This window comes from Malus sylvestris, chromosome 8, assembly GCF_916048215.2.
Source record: "Malus sylvestris chromosome 8, drMalSylv7.2, whole genome shotgun sequence".
NCBI classification, from domain to species: Eukaryota; Viridiplantae; Streptophyta; class Magnoliopsida; order Rosales; family Rosaceae; genus Malus; species Malus sylvestris.
In genome coordinates this window covers 30,138,781-30,163,997 of record NC_062267.1, presented here as the reverse complement: position 1 = coordinate 30,163,997, position 25,217 = coordinate 30,138,781, and the positions used below count along the sequence as shown (strand labels likewise).

The 25,217-nt window shown below is 40.4% G+C and overlaps 4 protein-coding genes across 7 annotated transcripts; 3 read left to right on the top strand and 1 right to left on the bottom strand.

Moving 5' to 3' along the window:
* The first annotated feature begins 438 nt into the window (after positions 1–438).
* Positions 439–7,808, top strand: LOC126633447 (protein STICHEL). The gene is made up of 6 exons (XM_050304058.1): positions 439–3,422; positions 3,623–3,839; positions 4,451–4,999; positions 5,932–6,637; positions 7,260–7,344; positions 7,450–7,808. The coding sequence occupies exons 1-6, from the start codon at positions 1,248–1,250 to the stop codon at positions 7,555–7,557; spliced, it is 3,840 nt and encodes a 1,279-aa protein (XP_050160015.1). The 5' UTR covers positions 439–1,247; the 3' UTR covers positions 7,558–7,808.
* An 833-nt stretch (positions 7,809–8,641) lies between these two features.
* Positions 8,642–13,675, bottom strand: LOC126633453 (2-C-methyl-D-erythritol 4-phosphate cytidylyltransferase, chloroplastic-like). Of its 2 annotated transcripts, XM_050304064.1 has the most exons (12): positions 13,279–13,675; positions 13,067–13,149; positions 12,888–12,968; positions 12,631–12,686; positions 12,132–12,211; positions 11,923–12,005; positions 11,132–11,209; positions 10,490–10,558; positions 9,762–9,830; positions 9,639–9,685; positions 9,086–9,176; positions 8,642–8,905 (listed from the first exon to the last, which is right to left on the bottom strand). In XM_050304064.1, the coding sequence occupies exons 1-12, from the start codon at positions 13,424–13,426 to the stop codon at positions 8,831–8,833; spliced, it is 960 nt and encodes a 319-aa protein (XP_050160021.1). In that variant the 5' UTR covers positions 13,427–13,675; the 3' UTR covers positions 8,642–8,830. The 2 variants fall into 2 exon arrangements, with proteins under 2 accessions (XP_050160021.1, XP_050160022.1); XM_050304065.1 differs by lacking the exon at positions 11,132–11,209.
* A 63-nt stretch (positions 13,676–13,738) lies between these two features.
* On the top strand, positions 13,739–15,191 carry LOC126633456 (NADH dehydrogenase [ubiquinone] 1 beta subcomplex subunit 3-B-like). 3 transcript variants are annotated; one of them, XR_007627057.1, is made up of 3 exons: positions 13,739–14,126; positions 14,217–14,336; positions 14,443–15,029. XR_007627057.1 is itself a non-coding variant. In XM_050304069.1 (2 exons), the coding sequence occupies exon 1, from the start codon at positions 13,848–13,850 to the stop codon at positions 14,103–14,105; it is 258 nt and encodes an 85-aa protein (XP_050160026.1). In that variant the 5' UTR covers positions 13,739–13,847; the 3' UTR covers positions 14,106–14,126; positions 14,217–15,029. The 3 variants fall into 3 exon arrangements, 2 of the variants coding, with proteins under 2 accessions (XP_050160026.1, XP_050160025.1); XM_050304069.1 differs by having other exon boundaries at positions 14,217–15,029; XM_050304068.1 differs by lacking the exon at positions 14,217–14,336 and having other exon boundaries at positions 13,747–14,126; positions 14,932–15,191.
* Positions 15,192–15,320: 129 nt separating this feature from the next.
* LOC126633451 (uncharacterized) lies at positions 15,321–23,901 on the top strand. Its single transcript, XM_050304063.1, has 2 exons — positions 15,321–22,718; positions 22,784–23,901. The coding sequence occupies exon 1, from the start codon at positions 17,578–17,580 to the stop codon at positions 18,550–18,552; it is 975 nt and encodes a 324-aa protein (XP_050160020.1). The 5' UTR covers positions 15,321–17,577; the 3' UTR covers positions 18,553–22,718; positions 22,784–23,901.
* Positions 23,902–25,217: the final 1,316 nt, after the last annotated feature.

The window sequence follows — 25,217 nt, the reverse complement described above, 5'->3', positions numbered from 1 at the left end:
ATATAGTAGTGAATTGTGAAAGATCTTTGAACTTAAAAAAGAAAGAACTGACTATGTAACTTTTTTTTTTTAAATTTAAAAAATATGGATTTATCAACGGTGATAAAATATATGCATGTAAATAGAAAATGAACATTATAAAAATTTATAACTTAAGTATCGTCGCTCATATTTCTTTATTAAGATGACGTGTTAAAGTAATAAATACATAGATCTCATGCGAGTAATGGAAAATGCAAGATTTGTGCAAAGAAGTTTCTTGATATGGATATGGTGTAGTAGAACTGTGTAAGATGTTTGAAATTAAAGAAAGAAAAAACAACCGACCGCGTAATCTGTGGACAAGACAACACCTACTTAAATGTTTTTGTGCAATACAATACAATACAACATAACGGAGAGGTAGGGAGAAGAGCATCCGTGCATCCGTGTTTGGAGGGAGTTTTGTAATTTTCATTTTATTTGTCCGTTTAGATATTATTAATTAATAATTTGATAGGAGAGTTGAGAGACAAAGACATAAGTAAAAGAGCCTCCTCACCCCACGCTTCACAACTTCACACAGAGACTGTCACTTGTGTTGCGCCACACATGATTTTTAATTTTTTAATTTTTTTAATTTTCTGGTTTAAAGATTCAAGATTTCAATTATTTCATTTTGACGCGCCAAGTAAACCCTAATAAAACACAAACAAAAACACAGAAAGAAAGAAAGAAACTGTTTGATGCAGAGAGAGAGAGAGAGGCAGGAGAGGAGAGGAGAGGAGAGGAGAGGAGAGGAGAGGAGAGCTATTTACTGTATTATTTACAAAATTGCATTCCTTGAAGATTTGAGTGTTGAATGAAATAAATCTGTCAGATCTGAACCGGTCATTCATTCTTGCTTCTTCTCTTAAACAGATCTGCATCTCCAGTTCCTCCACCCTTCTGCAAATCCCCATTTTCTTCACCTGTCTACCACCGCCGCCCCAACGTTCTGCAATTTCCCAAAACCCCATTCACCTTTCCACTACCACCCTTCTGGACTTTCGGAGGATCTTCATAGCCGTTTTTCCCGGCCTCCGCGGGGTAAATGAAGCTTCTTTGTGCTCTGTAAGATTGGGATGTGGGTTTCTTCTTCTTGCTTCTGATGATCATCTCAAATGTTTTTCTTTTCATTTTCAACTTAAAATCAAAGCCTTTTACTTCAATTTGAATTCGATTCATTCATATATAACATATATGTATATCTATATCTATATCTATATATGAAAATGTCGTCATCAGCAGCAGCAGCAGCAGTCGGGGTCTCTGATCCAAGCCAACTTCACTTGAAAAGGGAGCTCACTCAGATTCGAAAAGCCGCCCGCGTTCTTCGTGATCCCGGCACCACTTCCTCCTGGCGCTCTCCGCTCGCCTCCTCCTCCTCTAGATCTGCGGCGGTGGCGGCAGCTGCCCAAGCAGCAATCACTACTACTAAAACAACTACCACTTCCACTTGGAACAACAACAACAGCATTGGGAGTAATAGAAATGGCAGCGACAGGAGGGTCTTCTTGCACAACTGGAAGAACTCCAAATCCTCCTCCAGAAACGATGACTACAACGACGATGAAGATGACGATGAAGATTACAATGATGATGACGGCATTGACGTTATTGAAGATGGCATTGATGCTTCTTCTTCAGTTGCAGAGTTGAGTGTTGACGATAGCTTGAGTGATGCGCGTACCGGAAGAGGAGGAGGAGGAGCTGGAGGAGATTCAAGGAGTGACACTCAGACTCACAGCCGCTCCTCATCCACCATGCTCCGGCGTAGATATGCACACCTTTTGCCTCCTCGCAAAAACACGAACAAAACAAGTAAGAAAACCGATGCCCACTCCGACCTTTTATCCAAATATCAGAAGAAAGAGTTATTTCTTGGTAGGAACAGAAAACTAGTCGTGGACGGTCACCCAAGATCATCCGCCCGCCGTGACTTGGTCGACCAATCTGATGACACCGAAGACTACTGCAACTCGGAGGATCTTAGGCCAATTTCAGGGGCTTCCCCATTATTGCTATCCAAACTTAAGCACAAGAATTGGCCTCACTCCTCCTCTAAGTTTAGGAGAGATAATAGTATTCCAAGAGAGGACTCTTCCTATTCTTATAGCACCCCTGCATTGTCAACTAGTTCTTATAACAGGTACGCCGGTGTTCGCAATCCTAGCACTGTTGGATCTTGGGATGGCACTACAACTTCCATGAATGATGGGGATGATGAGGTTGATGACCACTTGGAATTTCCCGGCCGCCAGGGATGTGGGATTCCTTGTTATTGGTCGAAAAGGACACCCAAACACAAGGGCATGTATGGAAGCTGCTGCTCCCCATCGCTTTCTGATACTTTGAGGAGGAAAGGAAGTATCATATTTTGTGGAAGTCAAAATATTTACCCTAGACAACGTCGATCATCATCAGGTTCCAATAAGCAGAGAATTGCTTCTAGAAGTGCTCAGGGCGTCCTCCCATTGCTTACCAATAGTGGTGATGGTAGGGGAGGATCATCCATAGGAACTGGGAGAAGTGATGACGAGCTTTCCACAAACTTTGGGGAACTTGATTTGGAGGCTCTGAGTCGATTAGATGGAAGGAGGTGGTCGTCAAGCTGCCGAAGTCAAGAAGGGTTGGAGATTGTAGCTGTGAATGGAGATGGAGAAGAGGAAGGCTCACCAGAAAATATTAGGAGTTTTAGCCAGAAGTACAAGCCAATGTTCTTTGGTGAGTTGATTGGGCAAAATATTGTGGTGCAATCACTCATAAATGCTATTGCAAGGGGTCGGATTGCCCCTGTTTATCTTTTCCAGGGGCCCCGTGGAACTGGAAAAACATCAGCAGCCAGGATTTTCACTGCTTCTTTGAATTGCCTATCTCCTGATGAAAATAAGCCATGTGGCTTTTGCAGGGAGTGCTCTGATTTTATGTCCGGTAAGAACAAGGATCTAATGGAAGTTGATGGCACCAATAAGAAAGGAATTGACAAAGTTAGATACCTATTGAAAACTCTATCAGCAGCACCCCCATCAGCATCCTCGAGGTACAAGGTTTTTGTGATTGATGAGTGTCACTTGTTACCTTCTAAGACGTGGCTGGCATTTCTCAAATATCTGGAAGAACCGCCACAGAGAGTTGTCTTCATATTTATAACAACTGATTTGGAGAATGTTCCCCGTACAATACAATCTCGGTGTCAGAAATACCTCTTTAACAAAATTAAAGAGAGTGACATTGTGGCCAGGTTAAGGAAAATATCTGTTGAAGAAAACCTGGATGTTGAATCAGATGCACTAGAATTAATTGCTTTGAATGCGGATGGTTCACTTCGCGATGCTGAAACTATGCTGGATCAGTTGAGTTTGCTGGGGAAAAGAATTTCAACATCCCTCGTGAATGAACTTGTGAGTTTGCTCAACAAATGGCTTCTTGACATGGTCTACTTCAATTTACGTTCACCATGTTACTAGCGATTTATCCCGCTTATTAAAAGAAGATAAAAGATGGATAGCTACTGGGAATATCCAAATAGCTGAATTTACTGTTTACAAACTTAAATTCAACTTTTCTAAAATTCATTAATCTAGTGCTTTGTGTTCTACAGGTGGGAGTTGTTTCTGATGAAAAGCTACTGGAACTTTTGGAATTAGCAATGTCATCAGACACTGCAGAAACAGTGAAAAGGGCCAGAGAGTTGATGGACTCCGGGGTAGATCCCATGGTTTTGATGTCTCAGTTGGCCAGCCTAATCATGGACATCATTGCTGGAACCTACAATATCAATGATATCAAACATGATTCATTCTTTGGTGACCGCAATTGTGAGTGCATCCCCTTAGTTTTCAATGCCTATAAAGTTGTTTGTACTATTGAACCAGTTGGAGTGTGATGTGGAGATAGTACCACAGTTAGCTAGATAACACAAATTAGGTCTGCTTGTCCACCCTTTCTGTATTTTCTGGTTTTTTCTTCTTCATGACAATCGTTTCTTTATAAAAACTAAAATAAAAATGGATTCAAGCAACTCACAACTTCCCTATATGTGGTTGGTGCCATGATCTATCTGTTTTCTTAAAATATATTTAAGGATTGATTGGATGGCCATCTCCTCACCATAACCAAGTTTTTCGTAGATGTATGGTGCTGTTAGTGCATGTCCGGATGGTGTTTCATCTATAGGAACACTTTAAGTTCTCTTGAAGTTTTATTTTGAAAAATTCTTATCTATGTAGACTAATACTAGCTAGTATACTTTGTAGAAAACAATAACATTATCAATCCTGGAGTCACATAAAAAATCTCCACTGACCGTTTATTATTTTGAATGAATTGTTGTTGCGTTATATGAAACTGTATATTTTGTACAGTAAAACTCTTGTAATTTTATGTTTAATTTTAGTTATTCTAATTATGGTTGGCTTCCATACTTCAGTGGCCGAAGCAGAACTGGAGAGACTAAAACATGCTTTGAAGATTCTTTCAGAGGCTGAAAAACAGCTTAGGGTTTCAAGTGAGCGCTCAACATGGTTTACAGCGACTCTATTACAGCTTGGTTCAGTGCCTTCTCCAGACCTTACTCGCTCATGCAGCAGGAGGCACAGCAGTAAGACTACTGAGGATGATTCGTCCAGTGCTTCAAGAGAAGCTGCCACCTACAAACAGAAGTCGAATGCCCAATATATGCTTCATAAATCAATTTCCCATGCTTCTGTTCAAAAAGCACTAAATGGAAATTCCAACCATCAGGGAGATTCATTGTCGCGAAATAACAATGCCAAGCCCTTGCATGGCCATTTCACGGACAGTGGTGCCTCAACTCCCTTGCATGATGATGTTACAGCTGGAAATGCAATCCTCAGATGTGCTAACTCTGAGAAGTTGGAGGATGTCTGGGCACAGTGTATTGAGAGATGCCATTCAAAGACACTGAGGCAACTACTACACTCTCACGGAAAACTAGTGTCTATATCTGAAGCTGAAGGTAATCTCTTAATCTCTTTATACACTTCATTCATCTTTGCTTTTTAAAATACAATGCACTAAATGATATGGACCTTTCTATGGAAGTTTCTGCTGTGATTTTGTGTCAATTGGGGAAACTGTGCGTATACATAATGCAAAGATGTTGGTTGTGGTGTCTAAATAGCATTCTTGTGGAACCGATGGTTATTTGTACATAATTTTACTGTGACACTGGTGTATTGCTTCGTGCTAGAGCAGGATGTACTTGTTTTATTTACATAAAATGAAATGGGGGGAAGTTATGGGGGAGGAAGAAGAATACAAGTCAGGTGGTCATACCATTTCACTTTCCCATAATTCCCATTCAGTTTGTTCACTGAAGTTCACAGTGAACAAACATAGGATCTCATGCTTGCACTTGATACAAGATACTGATGTGAAGCTGATTTCAGGTCCTAGTTTACGAGCCAAACATAATCAATTTTTGAGACCTGCCCCACATGATGAACTTATGGAGCGTATGCTGATTGTGCATGTTTCAGTTAAGATTGGTTGATGGAAAAACTACCAGTTTTGCCCCGAAATACCCCATTTTAATATATAGGTTTAAACTAATGGCAGAAATGTTAGGACAATGGTGGGCTAGTTGACAATTAACTCTGAGCTTTGTTAATAACTAGGTGTTGGGGGAATATAAAAGAAAGAATATAGTAGTCTGAGCATTACAAAAAGTATTATATAATTGGCTAGGTTTTGATAGTTAAGCTCAACAAGTCCTTCACAACAAGAAGCCTTGCGTGTGTTTCTCTTTAAATGTATATGTTCTTTTCCCTTTCTTTCCTTGTTTACAAGTCCTTCACAACAAGAAGCCTTGCGTGTGCTTTCTCTATAAATGTATATTTTCTTTTCCCTTTCTTTCCTTGTTTAAACGGATTTTTTTGTTTTGTTCAGGTGTTCTGGTTGCTTATGTCACATTTGAAGATGGAAGTATCAAATCTAGGGTAGAAAGGTTTGTGAGCAGTATCACTAATTCAATGGAAGTGGTTCTCAGACGCAATGTAGAGGTTAGAATTGTTCACTTGCCAGGTGGAGAGGCTTCTCTAAATGGTCCAAGTCCAGTTCACTTACCAGGAACCGTGGCGGCAATTCTTAGGGAAAGGAAAAGAGTCGGATCAAATGCCACAGATGGTTACTCAAATTGCTCTTTGTTTCTTGATGAGACCCACAAGTCCACTTCTGATTCATCAGACGTGATCGCCGAAGGCAATGGCCAAGCAAGTGTTACAAGAGAGAGCAGACAGGAGATTCCAATGCAAAGGATAGAATCCATTATTCGCGACCAAAGGTTAGAGACTGCATGGCTACAGGTGGCAGAGAAAGGCACTCCTGGTTCTTTGAGTCATTTGAAACCTGAGAAGAATCAGGTCCTGCCGCAGGATGGCACTTATTACGAAGATCAGATGGAGTCATTGAATTCAATGAGGTTGTCCTCTCAGCATGGGGAAGATGGATTAAACCCTGAAGTCAAAATTTTGAAGGTTAATAGTGGAAGGGACATCCCGAAGGACCCGTTAGGTAGAAGGGTTGACCGTTATCCTATGTCCCCAAGTTTACTACATGATAGTAACTTTGTGGGAAATTCCAACAAAGATAACCAGTGAGTATTTTACTTCTTTTTACTTTTTACTGGAGTATTTTGATTAAGCTCTTTTCTGCTCCCTACTTGACTGAAAAAACCAATAGTTACAGGTATATGGTGAACAAAATATGCTGCTTGAATTTAGTGAAAGCTTAGCTTGCATCCGCATTGATAAGTATTCTAAGATATAAATACTACATATTCTGGTGATCATAGAACAATGCATATTCGAGTGATCATGGAACACAGTAGCTACTGATGTCGTAATAATTTAGGATACGGGCGCTAAATTAGCTTAAACTGCAGACGCTGGCTTTTACATTGTTATATGGAATTTCCACTAGGAAGAAATGGCATTGAACACATTGAATTGACTGAATGCTGAAATTCTTCCTTGGGCACCAAATTGGATTAGAAAACAGAATCTCAATTTGATGCTCTATTTTCATTCAGTAAACAGGGGAACTGCAATTTCAATGGATATCACTTTTGTTGCTCTTCTATATATTTTAATTGTCTTTTTAATCTGCCTATTGAAATGCATTATTTCATGTAGTGGTATTCTTTTCTTTTGTTCAAATTTTGATGTCTGCATTTATAAATAATGTATACCACATTCTCATTCTTGGTATTTGTTTAGGGGTGATGAATCGGGATCAGGTAAAGGAGGAGGTTGTAGTGGATTTTTCCATTGTTATAAGACTAAACCTCGTAAAAGAGGAAAGGTAGGCTGTTATTACAATTTTCTTTAGATATTTGTGATTTGATTCTGGAAACCCTGTTTGACCTGAAAAGAACCTCCCTGCATATTTATGTGTCTATGTAAACAGATAAAAGGGGGGACGGCTGTTCAGGCATGCAAAGGCAGACGGTATTCATTGTTTGGGGAGTGTGGGAAGAAGTCAAGGAAAACAGAGAGCAAACATAATACAAGGTGAAAATGAAATCTGTAGTTGGACGTCGGGAGTGGTGGCTGTGCAGCTGCTCATTTGGCTGGTTACATATTTTTTTTCCTCGTGTAATTTCTGTGCTCCAGTAGTGCTTGAGCGAGGCATTCTTCTGAGGATGTGAGAAAGAGAAGTAAAACAGATGATGTAAAGCTTTGCGGTAAAGCCGCGTTATGCATCTCCATTCAATTTTCACGTGGTCTGAATACAAATAAAAATGGTAAAACCTTGAATTGGTATCATTCATGTTAACTGATTTTCCAGCCTTGATGAGCTCAGGTAGGTTTTCCGAGGTTCTTCAGGTTCATTGCTTTTGCGTCTGAATGTTGTGCTTGGGATGGTGCAAGTAAACCTTGAGATATGATGGTTTCATCTTAAACATGTAAATCCCGACAGCCGTTCATTCAAAAATGTATTGGATACGTGATTGGAATTTCATTTTATTAACTTGGCCTTCAATGTAACAACATGGCTGCGAAATCTTGCTCAATTGATTCAACCTTGTTAGAATACATATTAGGTTAGCTTTTTAGTCAAAATGGTCTCTCAAATTAGCCTAACTCTTCACTTTAGTTTTTGATATTTAAAATCGATAGAGTTGGTTTTGAGTTTGTCATCAACAATTATTTTGATTATTCTGTGAAAATTTGATATTAAATGAGAATCAAAATGACAAGAATTAAGGATATTTTTGTCATTTTCTCCTTATCAACAGAGATTTGTCATGAAATGATCAAATTAATAATTGATGGTGGATAAAATAATTGTCAAATATTTTATTTTTTTGTAACCGAAAACTATTTAGTTATCTTTATTTTGTTTGGTTAGGACTTTTATTTTTATTTTATATTAGTAATAATTTACTCTAAATTAATCTCAAACAAAAAGAGATTCAATCTCTGATGCAGAGGTCCCTTACCACACAGTTATTTTCAAGTTCAGTTTTGGTTTAATTACGAATGATATTCAGCTTCTAATCAGGAATCACACACTCAAAAGCATGTTCAGGTGAAACATGACAAGCTCCTTAGTCTCCATTAATCACAGTATCTTCTCACAATTTCTACACAATTAATTTCAACTCATATAAATATGATAATTTCTATTAGAACAACCACAAAACTACAAGCACTTGCACAAAATCACATCCCCTTTAATAAAAAAATTTGGATTTAAATGATTTTTCGGCTTTAGTTTCGTCTACACAAAGGAAAGAAGAACGAAAATACAAGCACTGGCACAAAATCAGCATACAGAGAGACGGCTATTCAGAAGAAGACTTTCCCGAGCTCATACTTAACATTCTTTCCGCGAGTAATAAATCATCCGGCGTTGTCACCTGCAAAACACCACCACATTGTTTGTAATTTAATGAATCACATCCTTTGATATTATGTGTTACGTTATAGAGATTGAATTTCCAAATACACTGAGAAACGTTTACGTCAGAGACTGGCACTGGACTGCTTAATATTGGTTTATAGTAAAGAATCAAGCTTCAGTTAGGATGTTTCACTACCTTAATGTTGGTATAAGATCCTTCGGTGATGTACACCGGATGCTGAAGGTGCTCCACAATAGACACGTCGTCCGTCACTTCAAGGCCTTCCCTGTGGAAAGTACAATATGTTCAGAATTTGTATACCAATAATATTTAAGATCAAACAACAGATATAATTACAATTACGAGCCCACATGAAAAAAGTAAACGATAGAGAAACCTATAGATGACCAACAAAATATTATGTTTCACTCGTACGTTTCCCATTCACTGGAAAATTGAAGAAAGTTGAAAATTGAAAATTGATGAAAGTTGAGGTTTCACCATAAAACCAATTCGCAATATTGATGAAAGTTGAGGCTCAATCATTTATAAGAATATGCAGGTCCCTTCTTTCTCCTGATGTGGGATTGATTCTCTCAACAAAAATACATAACAAGAATCAGCCTCTCAAGGAAACGCTTTGGTCTACTCAGTGCCTCGACATTCATCAACATGGACTCGTACAGTAGTTATGCATTTTTTAACAATCATTATACAACTAAATTGTGCAGCATGAATTAGTTAGTACCTATTGACAAGCTCAAAACCCTCTTTAAGCAACTGAGTTTTGATGACCTGCAGGAATTGATCGGCATTCAAAGTTAAAATGTCTTTAACTGATCAACTAAGAGATATAAGTTAAGCAGCAAACCTGGGGTGTCTGCATTTCCCAAAGTGTTCTCCTGTCAAGGGTTTTGACTACATAAGATTCACTGTTTGCCTGCATATAAAAATGGAAAAGAAAAATAAAGCACACGGATAAGCTTATCAAGTTTTGGATCAAACTAATCCATAGACAAAAGTACAAAAAAAAAAACAAAAAAAAATCCTTTGACAAAAGTAGTTTCATGGACGGAAGTCTTGTTATTTGGACACTGGAGCATTGACAGGGCGAATTGCTAGTTGGTCTAGCAACGTGTGGTTAGACTGGAAAGCAACAATAAAACAAAAGGTTCTGCTACCCCGAATTAAGATTGCAATTCCATACACTTCCAATGTGCGCTTTCTGAATTTTAGACAATATTATTTCTGTGGTCATGAAGTAATGGCCATCCTAGAGTCAAGGAAGACAATTTCAAAGTCAAGTAATGGTGATCCACCACCGAAGAGTGGAACATCGTAACATTGTGAGAGAAGATGGGAACAGAAAACTACCCCTATTTGAAAGAATCTTCTGTAAGTTCTATGTCATGTGTCAAGTGTGGAATTGAACTACTGAGAAAAACAAAGCATAATATCCTTTGATGCAACTAAACTACAGGAAAGTGTGAAAACTAGGAGCTTCAAGATACCTATTGAATGAGTTTCAATGAAAAGAAACCAAGGAGATACTAAACGGACACAGCTTTAGCATAAATATTACTAAACTGAAGGTAGTACCTCTTTGATTGTAGCTTTTACTGGAACACCAAGTACAGCTGCACCATTTAAGCAACCATCTTTGAGAACCTAAAAGCATACAGTTCCAACTCTGATCATTCTTAAATAGCTACCGGAAGCGTCCAACTTAAGAATACAAACAGATAAACAACCGTGCATAATTTAAATGTTTTACCCTATATATAAATGCCTAAATCTAGCAACTAGAACCCACATAAAAAATTTCCATTTCTTTTGTTCTTCTTTATTTATTTTTGAGAGAGAGACCAACTATGACTGGACATATTGACACCAACACTCAGAATGTGTAAGGAAACAGCCAACCATGACGAACTATTTAGTTTCAGACACTGATGTATTTCAATAAGTAGCACTGCTCTAGACCAAACGATATACTCTTGGTGAAACACATTTCTGGATTCCCAAGTGCGACATATTTCATATGCGTTCTTTTCCATATTGAACTCAATTGGTAGCACTGGTCTATAGTATACCTGCCTAAACCATAATCCAAAAGGAACGTATAAGAACATAGTACACTACCTAATGACGATGAGAGGTGTTCTATTAAGTACATATTGTAAGAGACAATAAAAGCCGATGCACTAGATGTGGGCAGGGAAAGAAATCTGCATCTCAAACCTTCTCTACATCTCCTGATGATACCAGAGGTCTAGCAGAATCATGAATACAAACAAGCTCAGATGTCAAATCAATTGCCTGTCCACAAAGTTGTATACTATGATAAGCAGATTAGTTTATGCTTCCCAATAATCGTTATATATCACATTTAAGAATAACAAATAAAAACCAAATCATCTGTAGATATCAATGAGATTTCAAATATCAATAAGAAGAAATCATTGACTTTTATCTCGTTACCGGTCGGCTACAATGTGCAAGACGAGTACAAATATCTGTTCACAAAAACGACGAACAAACTTCAAACTAAAAAATTGAGAATAGGTCCAATGGCACTATCACTCCAGAGATTTGGTCCAATGGCACTATCACTCCGGAGAGTTTTGTTACATACAAGAATTTTTTTGGTTCGTCTTGAAGAAGAATTTCAAAGCCTGAAAAAGTTAAATTCAGGCTTGGGGCTACCCATATTAATCTCACATTTCTAACACTGAGGCTTAGGGATTAAAGTGGATATTGTTGCAATCCTCATGAGAAGAAAACCTTCAACAAACTTCAAGGATTGAACCAAAGTTTCACAATAGAAGCATGGTCCCGGAAAGAACAATAGACAGCCTTCTCAGTTTCATATATCAAGTAAGCTGATGCAACAGACATTGGGATAAAGCAGGTTTAAGATAAAGCAGAGCCAAGAGCTTTACAAAATAAAAGAGACTTCTTTATGATTAAGGAGACTTTTTTTTTTTTTTTTATTCTTGATTTACAAAGGAAAAGAAAGAATCTCTGTGTACCTGGAGTCCACTGTAAACAGAATCTTGTCTTTCCTTCCCTGGTAGTGTGAATTTAAGTTCCTTCTGGATCTTAGGTTTGGCGTCTGAGAACAATACATGACCAACTAAATTAGTTCAAATGTCTCGTGCATCACTACACCCAGTGTATAAAACACATCCAAGCCAAGAGGTAATGTATTTACAAGGGGGGCAAGAGAGCGAGGATTAACCTTCAAAAACATCCTTATAGGAGGGATCACAAACTACAATTATCTCCTTTACTTCAATAATTTGGGAGAAAGTGTAGAAGCTGCATGGAGTCAGAAATAACAATCAGATGAGCATACGATTTGTATCCCCCGGAAAAATAAGAGAGTAGAAAGTCAATTAATATTTCCCTGAGACGTGAATAAAAAACCTACACGAGGGAGTCTGAAAAGAATTATTGCAACTAGAAGTATAGACACAAACAGGTCAGGTTTCCGTCACAACAAAGTAACTGTGTCTAGAAAGTTGAAACTGGCATCCAAAGTCTAAAGCACAAAGCTTCATTCATTTTAAAATCCTTCTAAAGGTACAACATGAAAGTACATGTTCATCATTATAATCAACCAGATAAACATTCAGCTAATTCAGATTAGTAACGCATTGTAGTTGGTTTGGTAGGTCGTGTACAAAAATTAGAAAATTTCCCCAAGTGGGTTGGCTGAGAAAGTGTCAGTCAATTACCTGTATAATGCAATTGGCTGGCCTAAAAGGGGAAGATATTGCTTTGGCATGCTGGCCTAGTTGCACAAACACAAGGAAAAAAACATGATCGACTGGTGGAATTGGAATGCACGACAAAATCCATAGATGAAGGTGATGGGGATTCTATTCCATTCATATGCACTATGCAGGCAAATGCAGATGAAGAAGGAGAATGGTTGATGATGAAAAATGGGGAATGTGACAGATGTGAGAAAATGGTATCCAAGAAGACTAACCCCCATCCTTTTGCCCTGCCCTCCAGCCAAAAGAATCACCGACACGCTCTTCTCTTTCACTATTAGTCTAGACTCTGGTTTCTGCATCATCAAAAAAAAAAAAAAAAATCATTTACACAAGTGCTGATAATTGTAAATGATAATTGAACAAAAAAAGAAGGGAAATACGATGATTATACATCTGCATTGACTCTCGCAGAGAAACAAGTGAATGTTGCAATTCGAGTAGGTGGTGCCTTAGCCTTGTGCCTGAAACTGAATTGTTTGCCTGAGAGACAAAAGAAGCACGCAAGCATATAGCTAATTAATTAATTATCAAGCAATTAAGCATACAAAAGAAATGTTTGAACTTGAATTGAATAACTTATTAATAAGATGAAAAAGACAAGAGCTTTGCCTGCATTTCCAATGCCTGCTGCTGCTGCAAGTCTAAGTCTAAGGCCTCCTCCTCCTGCTGCAGACTTTGAAAGTGGTGGGATTCTGAGGTTATCATTTGAAAAAGCTGCTGAGGAAGACACACTGAGACTGAGGACGTCCATGTCTCAACCCACAGAGACCTCTGACCTCACCTTTCCTTCCTTCCTTCCTTGTGCCCCTCTGTCTCTGCAGCCCCACTCTCTATTTTATTCAACAAAACAGATGAGGAGGATTCTGTCTGTACATTCCCTGAACCTGGAGACAAAACACCACTCATCGCTTCTTGCATAATATTTCCTTTTTTCCTTTGCCAGAAACAGAATTATTGTGTATTTATATATGGCAGGTGGGTTGGTAGACTGATAATCACTAATGGGTGTGTACCAAGGCCCAGTATTTCACTATTTTAAGCCCACCCCTACCCACCCTTTGTCCTCTATGACAAAAACGACGAGAAAATCAAGAGGGAAATTCTCATTCAACCAATAGCCGAGAGCCTAGAACAGAAGAAGAAACAAGAAAGAGTAATCAATCGAGAAAGAAATGGGTGGGAGTAACAAGGCGCTGGGGACGACAGGGGAGTTCTTCAGGAGGAGGGACGAGTGGAGGAAGCACCCCATGCTTTCCAATCAGCTCCGCCACGCCACTCCCGGCCTCGGCATCGCTCTCGTTGCATTCGGCGTCTACCTCGTCGGCGAGCAGGTCTACGACCGCCTCATCGCTCCCTCCCCCTCCTCCTCCTCCTCCTCCTCTCATCACGCCCACTCTCATTCTGTCTCTTCAACCTCCGCTACTCACTGAACAAAGAATTCTGGCGGTCAGGTCAGTCTCCAAGATCCAACCTTTTTCTTTTCTCAATTTATTTTCTGCACAAACATCAATTAATCAATTAGGGTTTTTGTTTGTTTGCAGTTACAGCTGAAAATGTTTGTCTGTTGGCAATCATTTCTAATTTATAAACCCTAAAAATTAAATTCTACATCTTGATTGTTGTTTTGTTCATCAAATTGGTCCTTATATTATGAATACAAGGTAGGTATTTGCGGGATCCTGGTCCAATTGGATTTTCATTCTTGCCCTACATATCTTGTTCAAGTCATTGATGTCAATCTTTTCCTGTTTGTTTTTCTGGATGTAGTCTTTAAGTGGTCATATATGTAATGTGGGAGTTTCAATTGAACAAGGAAATGGGAACAAGTACAGACATATGATTATGTAGTGTATGCATACACATACATGAAATGAAATGAAACAAACTACTAAACAACGGGCAGCTGTAAGGTTGTTGTCATCTCTCGGGCGATTTGTTTAGCTTCCTTTTAGTTGCAATTTAATTTGGATTTCTCCGCATTGGTTTGTCAGTTTTTATGGTTGTGAACCTTGAGACTTGTGGTTTTCAAGAGTCGAATCTTAATATGGAAAGTTCATATTCTTTGACTGAAATAAGTCTGGACTAGCTCTTTATACGTAAAGCTGAAAATGGTGTATAGGTATTTTAACTGAGACCTGATATGGCTAGTGGTCACAGGCTAAAGTTGAGATGCAATGTATCTGTTTTCTCTCCTGCATTCCAAAAATATGTATAGTCCTTTTATGTTCTTTAGTTGATAGTTAGCTGATCTTGCAGATGGATGGTCGTGCTTAGCAGGAGGAAAAAATTGTGGAGTTTCTTATATTTCTCTGCCCTCTCTCTGCTTGATGTTTGAATAAAATGTTTTCAGTTCACGAGGGTGTAGACATCGAAATTGCGGTGAAATAAATGTTCACCAACGCATTAAAATTTTGACGTGTCAGGGCATACATGTCATATGCCACGTGTCATACAAATTATACACATGGTGTGTGACTCAACAAAATAAGAAGAAATACCCTTGGAGGATTACACAAGTTTTTCTTCTCATTTTGGGCAATGACAAGGCAAGCACATTTCAATCCATTGAAGATCAAAACAAGGTTTTCTTCTCATTTTGGGCAATGACAAGTCAAGCACATTTCAATCCATTGAAGATCAAAACAAGGTTTTCTTCTCATTTTGGGCAATGACAAAGTATGCACATATCAAGTTTAAAATGATATTAAGTGGAAAATTAGGCCATAAAATTACCACTTCAAGTTTAAAATTGTATTAAGTGGGAAATTAGGCAATGGTGCTTGGAAAAGAAAAAAAATATTTTGTGGTGGTGATTCATTCTCAAAGCCTATAAATAGGCTTCTACATCAAGGTATCATCAAACAAATTCACAAATACATTTCTCTACTCTCAAAATAGAAGAGAATACTCCCCACACATCCAAAATCCTTGAAGCTTTGAAACTCTAAAGCTCTCAAGCAAATCCCGAAGGATCAAGAAAGCCCTCTTCGTTCTTCGTCAAATCCTCCATCAAGATCAAGCCCCAAATGCCCTTAAAGAACTTCCACCAATTCAAGATCAAGCATCGACGGCCCTTGAAGAAAGTGTTCATCGTTCATCATCTGTTCATCCTAAGATCAAGCTCCAACGGCCATTTGGATCAACAACATCAATAAATCTACACAACTGTTCATCCTAAGATCAAGCGCCAATGGCCTTTTTGGATCAACAACATCAATAAATCCACACAACTGTTCATCCCAAGATCAAGCCCGCCCTTGGATCAACAATCATCAATCTTCAAGATCAAGCCCAAAATCCCTTGAAGATCCGTTCATCACTGTTCTTCAAGATCAAGCTCAAAAGCCCTTGAATATCTGTTCATCACCGTTATTCAAGATCAAGCCTCAACAGCTCTTGAAGAAACGCTCATCCTCAGGATCAAGCCCCAACGGCTCCTTGAAGATCCGCTCAAATCCACCTTCAAGATCAAGCCCACGGCCCTTGAAGAACGTTCATCCTTAGATCAAGCCCAACGACCCTTTGGATCAATCGCACATCTATAAATACACACCTTACGGAGATCGAATCAGAGGATCAAAATTAAAAGAGATCATAACCCTACAAATCATCAAAAATACAAAATATTATTTTGTGCACGTTGTTCTTGTCTCTTTCGTTTCAGGAAAATTTCGTGTTTACAAATTTGGCACGCCCAGTGGGACAATCTCTACCTCTCATCTCTTTCTCCGTGCAAGAAATTTAAGCACACTTCTAAAATCAATGGCATCAAGCAAAGGACAAGTCGTTCTCACCAAGGGAAGGATCCTGAGCTCTTCTACCACAGACAGACAATCCATTAGCGCCACAACCGCTCATCAACATGCCGCTTCAAAGTTGATGTTGCTGAGGGAGCAAGTGGAGCATCAAAGATGCAAGCCCGTCATCAACCTAACCTCGCTGGGGGCATCGAAGCATGTTGTTGAGGCATATCAGATGACATCCCAAAGCGGCCAACGGGGTCCTTCATCAGCACCCTGGATGCCTGAAGAGTCGCGTATGATGGTTGCACAAGTCATGACCATCGGCGTTACCTCCATTGAAGAATAGCTAGCTCAAATGAATGAAGCGATCGTAAGGCTAACACGGATTGTTGAAGAAAAAGAATTGCAAATCGCTGCACTCGTCAGCTGACTGGAGCCACAGGACGGCGAGAACCCCGACCCAGAGGATGATCCACTAAAGAGAGAAGCTAGCGAAGAAGATGAGCCTCAGGTGGAGAAAATCGATATGAAGCCGGAGCCAGACCAAGCAACGACACTCATGGGATCTCTTTCTATCCAGCAGTTGCAAGAGATGATCGCCAGCATCGTCAATGCACAGTACGAATGGAGCTCAAACACCTCCGGGTTATACTCAAAGCCTTATTCAAAGAAGATTGATGCCCTGAAGATGTCGAGGGGATATCAACCACCAAAGTTCATGCCGTTTGATGGAAAAGGAAACCCAAAGCAGCATGTTGCACATTTCGTCGAAACTTGCAACAACGCGGGGACGGAGGGAGACTACCTCGCCAAGCAGTTTGTGCGCTCGCTGAAAGGAAACGCCTTTGAGTGGTACACGGACCTAGAGCATGAGTCCATTAACAACTGGGAGCAATTGGAAAGAGAATTCCTTAACTGCTTCTATAGCACCCGCCGCACTGTAAACATGCTGGAGCTCACAAGTACGAAGCAATGGAAAGATGAGCCGGTCATTGACTACATCAACAGATGGCGCACTCTAAGCCTTGACTACAAAGACAGGCTCTTGGAGACCTCTTCAATCGAGATGTGCGTCCAATGCATGCAATAGGGTTTGCAATACATCCTTCAAGGCATCAAACCACGGACCTTCGAAGAGCTAGCCACCCGCGCCCATGACATGGAGTTAAGCATCGCCCATCATAGGAAAAATGAACCGATCATCGACTACAAGAACGACAAAGTTCTTGAAACAAAGGTGGAGAAGGCTGCGTGGAAATCCACCAAGGAAGCAATGACGGTCAACACAGCTCCCGTCAAAGTCTCTACACGAGGCAAGGTGATTCAAACCGAAGCTTTTTGTGATCAAGAGATGCGTAAACGCACTTTGAAGGAGCTTGAAGAGAAGACTTATCCATTCCCCGACTCTGATGTGGCTGCCATGTTAGAAGACTTGTTGGAAAATAAGGTGATTGGTTTGCCTGAGTGTAGACGGCCAGAAGAGATGAATCGTACTGACAGTCCAAGGTACTGTAAATTCCACCGTTTCATCAGTCATTCAACGGAAAAATGCTTCGTACTGAAAGATCTCATCCTGAAGCTAGCACAACAAGGGAACATCGAGCTTGACCTCGAAGACACGGTTGTAGCACACACTACTACTATCGTGTTTGGATCACTCGATCATGTGCCTCTCCAAAGCATGCATGACCATTCCCGTCAATGTTCAAGTCACACGGCACTTCCTACACAACCATCACCGGGGGCAAGCAACCAAGATGCATCTACCGGTAATAAGGAAGGGTGGACATCGGCGACCTACAAAAAAATGAGGAAGCCAAGACCACAAGCCACAAGGCCAAAAGAGGAGCCTAAACCCGCCCCTCGAACTTCAGTCTTCGACAGGCTAAATCATTCAAAACCTAGAAATTCGGCACTTGATCGCATCAATGGTCGAGACAAACTTCCGTCTTCAAAAGGCTTAAGACGCCAACACCGCAAAGATCTGTCTTTGAAAGGTTATCAAAACCCAATAAACAAAGCGGCACAGCTAGATCTCCCCCGCAACAGTCGGTTGCGGACAGACTTGAAGAAACTAAGAAACCTTCTAGAAACGGGAAGACAACGCCAAAGGAAGAAAAGCTCGACAGTCTAGCAGGAAAAGACGATGTTCAAAGCTTGATTCCTTCAAGGATGAAGCGCCAAACAGCTTTGGAGGTCAACACAAAAGGACCATTGAAGGTAAGGAGGCGCACTATCATCTACATCGGCCAATCTTCACGGCAACAAACCCAAGAGGACCGCACTGAAGAGGAGGCCCAAGAAGACAAAGAAGACAAAATCTCGGAAGAATACGTCACTTCCGGCTCTGTCAACTCAAAATCTTCACCTCAATCGCTGAGGGCATGCTCTAAAACCATGCCAGTCAAGCCGAGTGAAGTTGAAGGATGGACTCATGTCACTTCGAAGAAACTGCACAAGAAGCATATGTCTTCTCCACAAGTGCACCAATCGGAAAGGGGGCAAAACAGCTTTCGCCAACCTCCAAAGCAATGTGAAAGTGTTGAAGATAAGGAAATTTCTACACAAAGATCGACCATGCACGATCTTTTCTTCCTCAGAAAATTATTCAGCTACTCGGTCAAGGCTCCTTGGTATAAAGATTGCGAGGAACGCCTCTCCAGGCAACAATCATCTCTTCCACAAGTTCACCAATGGGAAAGGGGGCAAAGCAGCTCTTGTCAACCTCCAGAACAATGTGAAAGTGTTGGAGATAATGAAACTTTGACACGAAGATCATCCATCCCCATCACGATGCGTGACATCTTCTTAGAAGACTTCTTCAACTACTCAATCAAGGCTCCTTGCAATGAAGATTGCGAGGAATAACTTTCCCGGATCGCTTGACGAACCACAAATGCTCCTTGTTCGCACGAGCCTAAACTGCACGAACCAAAGCTCATTGTCCGCATGAGCCTAAACTGTAGGACACGAGGCTCCTCACCTACACGAGCCTAAACTGCATGGCACAACACTCCTGGTCCGCATGAGCATAAAAGGCGACATCAACGCTCATGATCCGCATGAGCATAAAAGGCGATACCAACACTCATGGTCCACACGAGCCTAAAAGGTGACAACCAAAGCTCCTGGTCTGCACGAGCATAAAAGGCAACACCAACGCTCCTGATCCGCACGAGCATAAAAGGCGATACCAACGCTCCTGGTCTGCACGAGCATAAAAGGCGACACCAAAGCTCATTGCCTGCATGAGCTAAAACTACATCAGGCACCATCTGCAAAAAAAAAAAAAAAAAAAAAAATCTTTATGCTTTTGGCACAAAATAAATATACACACACACACACAAAGAATGAAATAAGGCTCATTTATTGATTTCTTTGAAAATTTACAGAAATGTACATTTTACATCAATAAAAAAAAAAACAAACAGGAGGGAGCCTTCACGAAGGTTGCTCGTGTGAAGCCTCACCACTCGGTGAAGGTCCAGGAAGAAGAGGCACCGGAGGTTGACTGTTTAGCACCTCATCACTCGGCGGAACCCCAGGAGGAGGAGGCACTGAAGGTTGATCATTTGGAGCTTCATTATGCGGTACAACCTCAGAAGAAGAAGACAAATGCTGTTGGAACAAACCCACGAACCTCTGATGATCAAGTAAAATCTAACCATCAGATTCCTGCATCTGGTCAATCTTCCTCTTCATGTTTGTGGCATAGTTATGTGCGAGCCTGTGCAACTGTTTATTCTCATGCTTGAGCCATCTAATCTCCTGTTTGAGACTCATCACTTCAGCCGCCAATGATTCAACTTGACGGGTTCGAGCAAATAGGCGTTGGGCCATATTAGACACAGAACCTGCACACTGAACACTGAGAGCCAGAGAATCCTTAACAGCCAACTCATCAGATCGTTTGGAAAGTAGTCTGTTATCTTTGGGAGTGACAAGGTTCCGGGCCACCACCGCAGCGGTCATGTCATTCTTCATCATCGAATCCCCAACGGTAAGAGGACCAGTAGGGGACATGAAGGATGGGCGCCATATGTTGTCTGGAGAAGGCGGGACTGCCTCTTCACCAAGGTTCAAGTCAAAACGACGGTCGGAGGGTCTAGACATTTTCAAAGGTGTTGAAGAAAGAAGAGGTCGGACAAATCAAGGTCTTAGAAGTGCAAGAAGGGAGTTTCTACAAGTGAAAATTCAAGTGTGCTTTGAAACGAACTGCGTGCCTCTATACAAATCAGCACTCAACGGGATTTCAGAGATCGAAGAGGTGAGCTCGGAATTCAAAGAGGCCAATTCAAAAATCGAAGAGCCAAGCTCAAAAATCAGAGAGGCATCTTGCTTTTCCAGACGCGTCAGCACCCGTCACACGCAAACTCAGCTTTGCGGAAATCACGAGCAATTTATCGAAGCGCCGATCCCAGATATCGAAGAGGCGCTAGTCTTTTTCAGCCTCGTCAACACCTGTCACATGCACACTCAGCTTGACGGAAATTACAGACAATTTGTCGATGATTTCTGATAAAGAAGAAAGCACGTGAAGCTATACTGATCAATCACGCATTTGTTGCCGACACGAGTGAAAGAATAGTACCTCTACAGATATTAAAGAACTTCCTATAACTGTCCACCTTCACCCTCCATAGCAAGGCAGACATACAGAACCTTTCTTCATCTCCGAGAATGCCTTCCCAACGGAACCTCTCGAGTCACTCAGTGTTCCTTATTCCTTGGGGTACCTCTACAAATAAATGACACTAAAGCAAAAGTATCTTATATCACCAGGGTAGAAAGCAAGAGTATCTCATATCATGTTTTCTCCCTGTCATTTCCTTTGTCCTTGTTCTTACCTGCAAAAACAAGGATAAAGAAAGCAATATGTTGGAACCTCCACTCAAACTTGGGTAAGGAATTGACTACCTAGAACCTTTGCCTGGTTGCTTACATGGTATTACTCTCGAATACTCGTCTTCCACGGCTGCTGTACTTCCAAAGAAGCTGCCACATCTGCCTGGAGAACAGATAAGGCAAGTGAAAATGATACCTTGCAGCATGTGGAGACAACGTGCAGAAGGAACAAGCAGAGAAGAATGCGGTCTGCACAGTCAACTCAGCAGAAGGAGTCCGAGTTGAGGAACTCAAGAAGCTGCCACATCTGCCTGAAGAAACAAGCAGAGAAGAATGCAGCCTGCACAATCAACTCAGCAGAAGGAGTCTGAACTGAGGAACTCGAGAAGATGCCACATTTTGCCAGAAGAATAGATAAGGCAAGGGAAAATGATACATTGAAGCATGTGGAGACAAGCACAACAAAACACATGCCGATTCATCCGCTACTTCTTCAAAATCAAAAGTATCTCATATCATCAGGGTTGCAATCACTATGGGTGGAAGACTCGTTTTGACCCTCAAATTCTTGGGTCGACTCACTAGGCGTTGTGGGCTGCACGTGCCGATTCACCACCCTTGAATCAAATCCTTAAAGATCAAGTCACCAACTGGAAGAAGAGCCCATCAATCTTGAAGATCATACCGTTGACCAAACTGCTTAAGTGTGAATTAGAAAGATTGAACAAAGCAACAAGTCATCACCTTCCCCTCGTGCCTACTTGCCATGTGTTCGAGTCAACCTTCAAGAATCAAGCCTCAACGGCCCTTGAAGAAGCTTCCAGCCAAATTCAAAATCAAGCCTCGACGGCCCTGGAAGAAATCACAAGTCCGATTCAAGATCAAGTGTCCACCACCCTTGAATCAAATCCAGTTCAAGAATAAGCTGTGGAAAGTCAACAAGCGCAAAAACAAATATGTGCCAATTCATCCACTACCAAAGCCAAAGATCATCTACCACATGAAGCTCCTTGTGATCCAATTTCAACCTTCAAGATCAAGCCTCAACGGCTCTTGAAGAAATCTCAAACCCAATTCAAGATCAAGTCTCAACGGCCCTTGAAGAAATCTCCAGCCCAATTCAAGATCAAGTCTCGATGGCCCTTGGATCGACATCTACAGTAAGGGACTTCAAAACGCATCTCCTACACGTGACAAGCAAATGTATACGACGCACCTTGAAGTGGGGGCATTTGTAGACATTGAAATTGCGGTGAAATAAATGTTCACCAACGCATTAAAATTTTGACGTGTCAGGGCATACATGGCATATGCCACGTGTCATACAAATTATACACATGGTGTGTGACTCAACAAAATAAGAAGAAATACCCTTGGAGGATTACACAAGTTTTTCTTCTCATTTTGGGCAATGACAAGGCAAACACATTTCAATCCATTGAAGATCAAAACAAGGTTTTCTTCTCATTTTGGGCAATGACAAGGCAAACACATTTCAATCCATTGAAGATCAAAACAAGGTTTTCTTCTCATTTTGGGCAATGACAAAGCATGCACATATCAAGTTTAAAATGATATTAAGTGGAAAATTAGGCCATAAAATTACCACTTCAAGTTTAAAATTGTATTAAGTGGGAAATTAGGCAATAGTGCTTGGAAAAGAAAAAAAATATTTTGTGGTGGTGATTCATTCTCAAAGCCTATAAATAGGCTTCTACATCAAGGTATCATCAAAACAAATTCACAAATACATTTCTCTACTCCCAAAATGGAAGAGAATACTCCCCACACATCCAAAATCCTTGAAGCTTTGAAACTCTAAAGCTCTCAAGCAAATCCCGAAGGATCAAGAAAGCCCTCTTCGTTCTTCGTCAAATCCTCCTTCAAGATCAAGCTCTAAAGGCTCTTAAAGAACTTCCACCAATTCAAGATCAAGCCTCGACGGCCCTTGAAGAAAGTGTTCATCGTTCATCATCTGTTCATCCTAAGATCAAGCCCCAACGGCCATTTGGATCAACAACATCAATAAATCTACACAACTGTTCATCCTAAGATCAAGCCCCAATGGCCCTTTTGGATCAACAACACCAATAAATCCACACAACTGTTCATCCCAAGATCAAGCCCGCCCTTGGATCAACAATCATCCATCTTCAAGATCAAGCCCAAAATCCCTTGAAGATCCGTTCATCACTGTTCTTCAAGATCAAGCTCAAAAGCCCTTGAATATCTGTTCATCACCGTTATTCAAGATCAAGCCTCAACAGCTCTTGAAGAAACGCTCATCCTCAGGATCAAGCCCCAACGGCTCCTTGAAGATCCGCTCAAATCCACCTTCAAGATCAAGCCTACGGCCCTTGAAGAACGTTCATCCTTAGATCAAGCCCAACGGCTCTTTGGATCAATCGCACATCTACAAATACACACCTTACGGAGATCGAATCAGAGGATCAAAATTAAAAGAGATTGTAACCCTACAAATCATCAAAAATACAAAATATTATTTTGTGCACGTTGTTCTTGTCTCTTTCGTTTTAGGAAAATTTCGTGTTTACAGAGGGCCTTAACGAACTTGAAGGCTGTAAATTTTATTCACGCAGAGTTTTAATATGTTGTCACTGCTCCCAGAATGTCCACATTTGAAGGTTGCATCGCTTAAAGTTTATATTTAGTTTCTATTCGTATGTTCCTTTGAATTACATATTCTACTTCTAAACTAAATTCATTTTAGGCTTATGATTAAATTTGGTTATGTTATGTGTGTGGTCATTGCCACGGTTCCTAATGCAACCTTTGGTAGTCTAATTGCTTACGAAGACTGATGAGTTGAGAGTGTTCTTGCCTTCTTGGATGGTAGATAGATATGAATTACAAGCCTTTTGACTAAGTAGCCATGTCTAAGTTCAATTAATGAAAACCAGCCTTTACCGTTTATAACGGTGTCACTGGTCGTTTCCTTTTTTAACAACACGGGAAGGTTTTGTGTCTGTTCTGTTTGTTCACGGCGTAAAGCAAGGATCATTAGGGACATAAACTAAGAAGCACTTCACCTTTTTTGTCATTGCATTATGCACAAAATGTTTGGATACAAGTTAGTAAGACATCTTCTGTGTTCTTCTTTTTCTCATGATGATCATATTGACTGGATTAAGAATTTGCCCACTTTTTCGTAGTCATAACTTGAAAGGGTTTGGGACTTTTACAGTCTGTTTGCAAATTTGTAAGCAGGGAAATAGTTTTCATTGCCACAACAAAAATCCAAACTCTTCATTCACTCATTCAGTGAGTGAGAAGGTTTCTGACTGTAAATTGTCAAATCCCCTGAAAATCTATGGTGCTTCGGAGTATTTCAACCTTTAGATGTTGGATGTTGAAAAGTAATCAGAATCTAACTTTAAAAAAACATCGAGCACCATAGAAAATTCCCTACTTTCCTGGATGCTCATAATCGTACCTTTTATTGATATCAAATTCTACAGGTGAGCTGAACCTCCTCATGCGATACATATTAGTCCATTATAGTTTTGGTTTGAGTCCATAAGTAAGTCAATTATTGGAGGCTTTTTGTAGTGGAGGCTTTTATTGATATCATATATTTATCATAAACGGTGATGGGAGGGTCGGCTGCGGCTGCGGCGTAAGAAACAAGGCTGGTTGGATTGGGTTGGGTTGGTTTGGCAGCAGATGGCAGGTGGTATGGTTATGGTATGGAATGGTATGTGTGCGTTTGTACTGGAGCAATGCACGCAGAGAGTGACAGTGACCTCATTTGTATCTATGCACCTCGTACTGAATTCATAATCTGGTGGGAAGCTTACTTATCTTTTTTTTTTATTTTTTTTTTATCAGGGGAAGCTTACTTACCTAATTCACCTTTAGCGCATTTTGATCTACTTTACTGACAGACATATTTACTTGAACTTAGCATTTTACCCTTCTAACAGTACGTCTGCC

Bases quoted from the DNA above. Each gene is read 5' to 3' on its own strand.
- LOC126633453 (XM_050304064.1), bottom strand. From the start codon at position 13,426: ATGGACGTCCTCAGTCTCAGTGTGTCTTCCTCAGCAGCTTTTTCAAAT. The intron at 13,150-13,278 runs CTCTTGTCTTTT...TCTCAGGCAAAC, and splicing joins CATTGGAAATGCAGGCAAAG to AATTCAGTTTCAGGCACAAG. The intron at 10,559-11,131 runs GTTTGAGATGCA...GTATGCTTTTAG, and splicing joins CATCAGGAGATGTAGAGAAG to GTTCTCAAAGATGGTTGCTT.
- LOC126633447 (XM_050304058.1), top strand. From the start codon at position 1,248: ATGAAAATGTCGTCATCAGCAGCAGCAGCAGCAGTCGGGGTCTCTGAT. The intron at 3,423-3,622 runs GTGAGTTTGCTC...TGTGTTCTACAG, and splicing joins CATCCCTCGTGAATGAACTT to GTGGGAGTTGTTTCTGATGA. The intron at 3,840-4,450 runs GTGAGTGCATCC...TCCATACTTCAG, and splicing joins ATTCTTTGGTGACCGCAATT to TGGCCGAAGCAGAACTGGAG.
- LOC126633456 (XM_050304068.1), top strand. From the start codon at position 13,848: ATGGGTGGGAGTAACAAGGCGCTGGGGACGACAGGGGAGTTCTTCAGG.
- LOC126633451 (XM_050304063.1), top strand. From the start codon at position 17,578: ATGGAGTTAAGCATCGCCCATCATAGGAAAAATGAACCGATCATCGAC.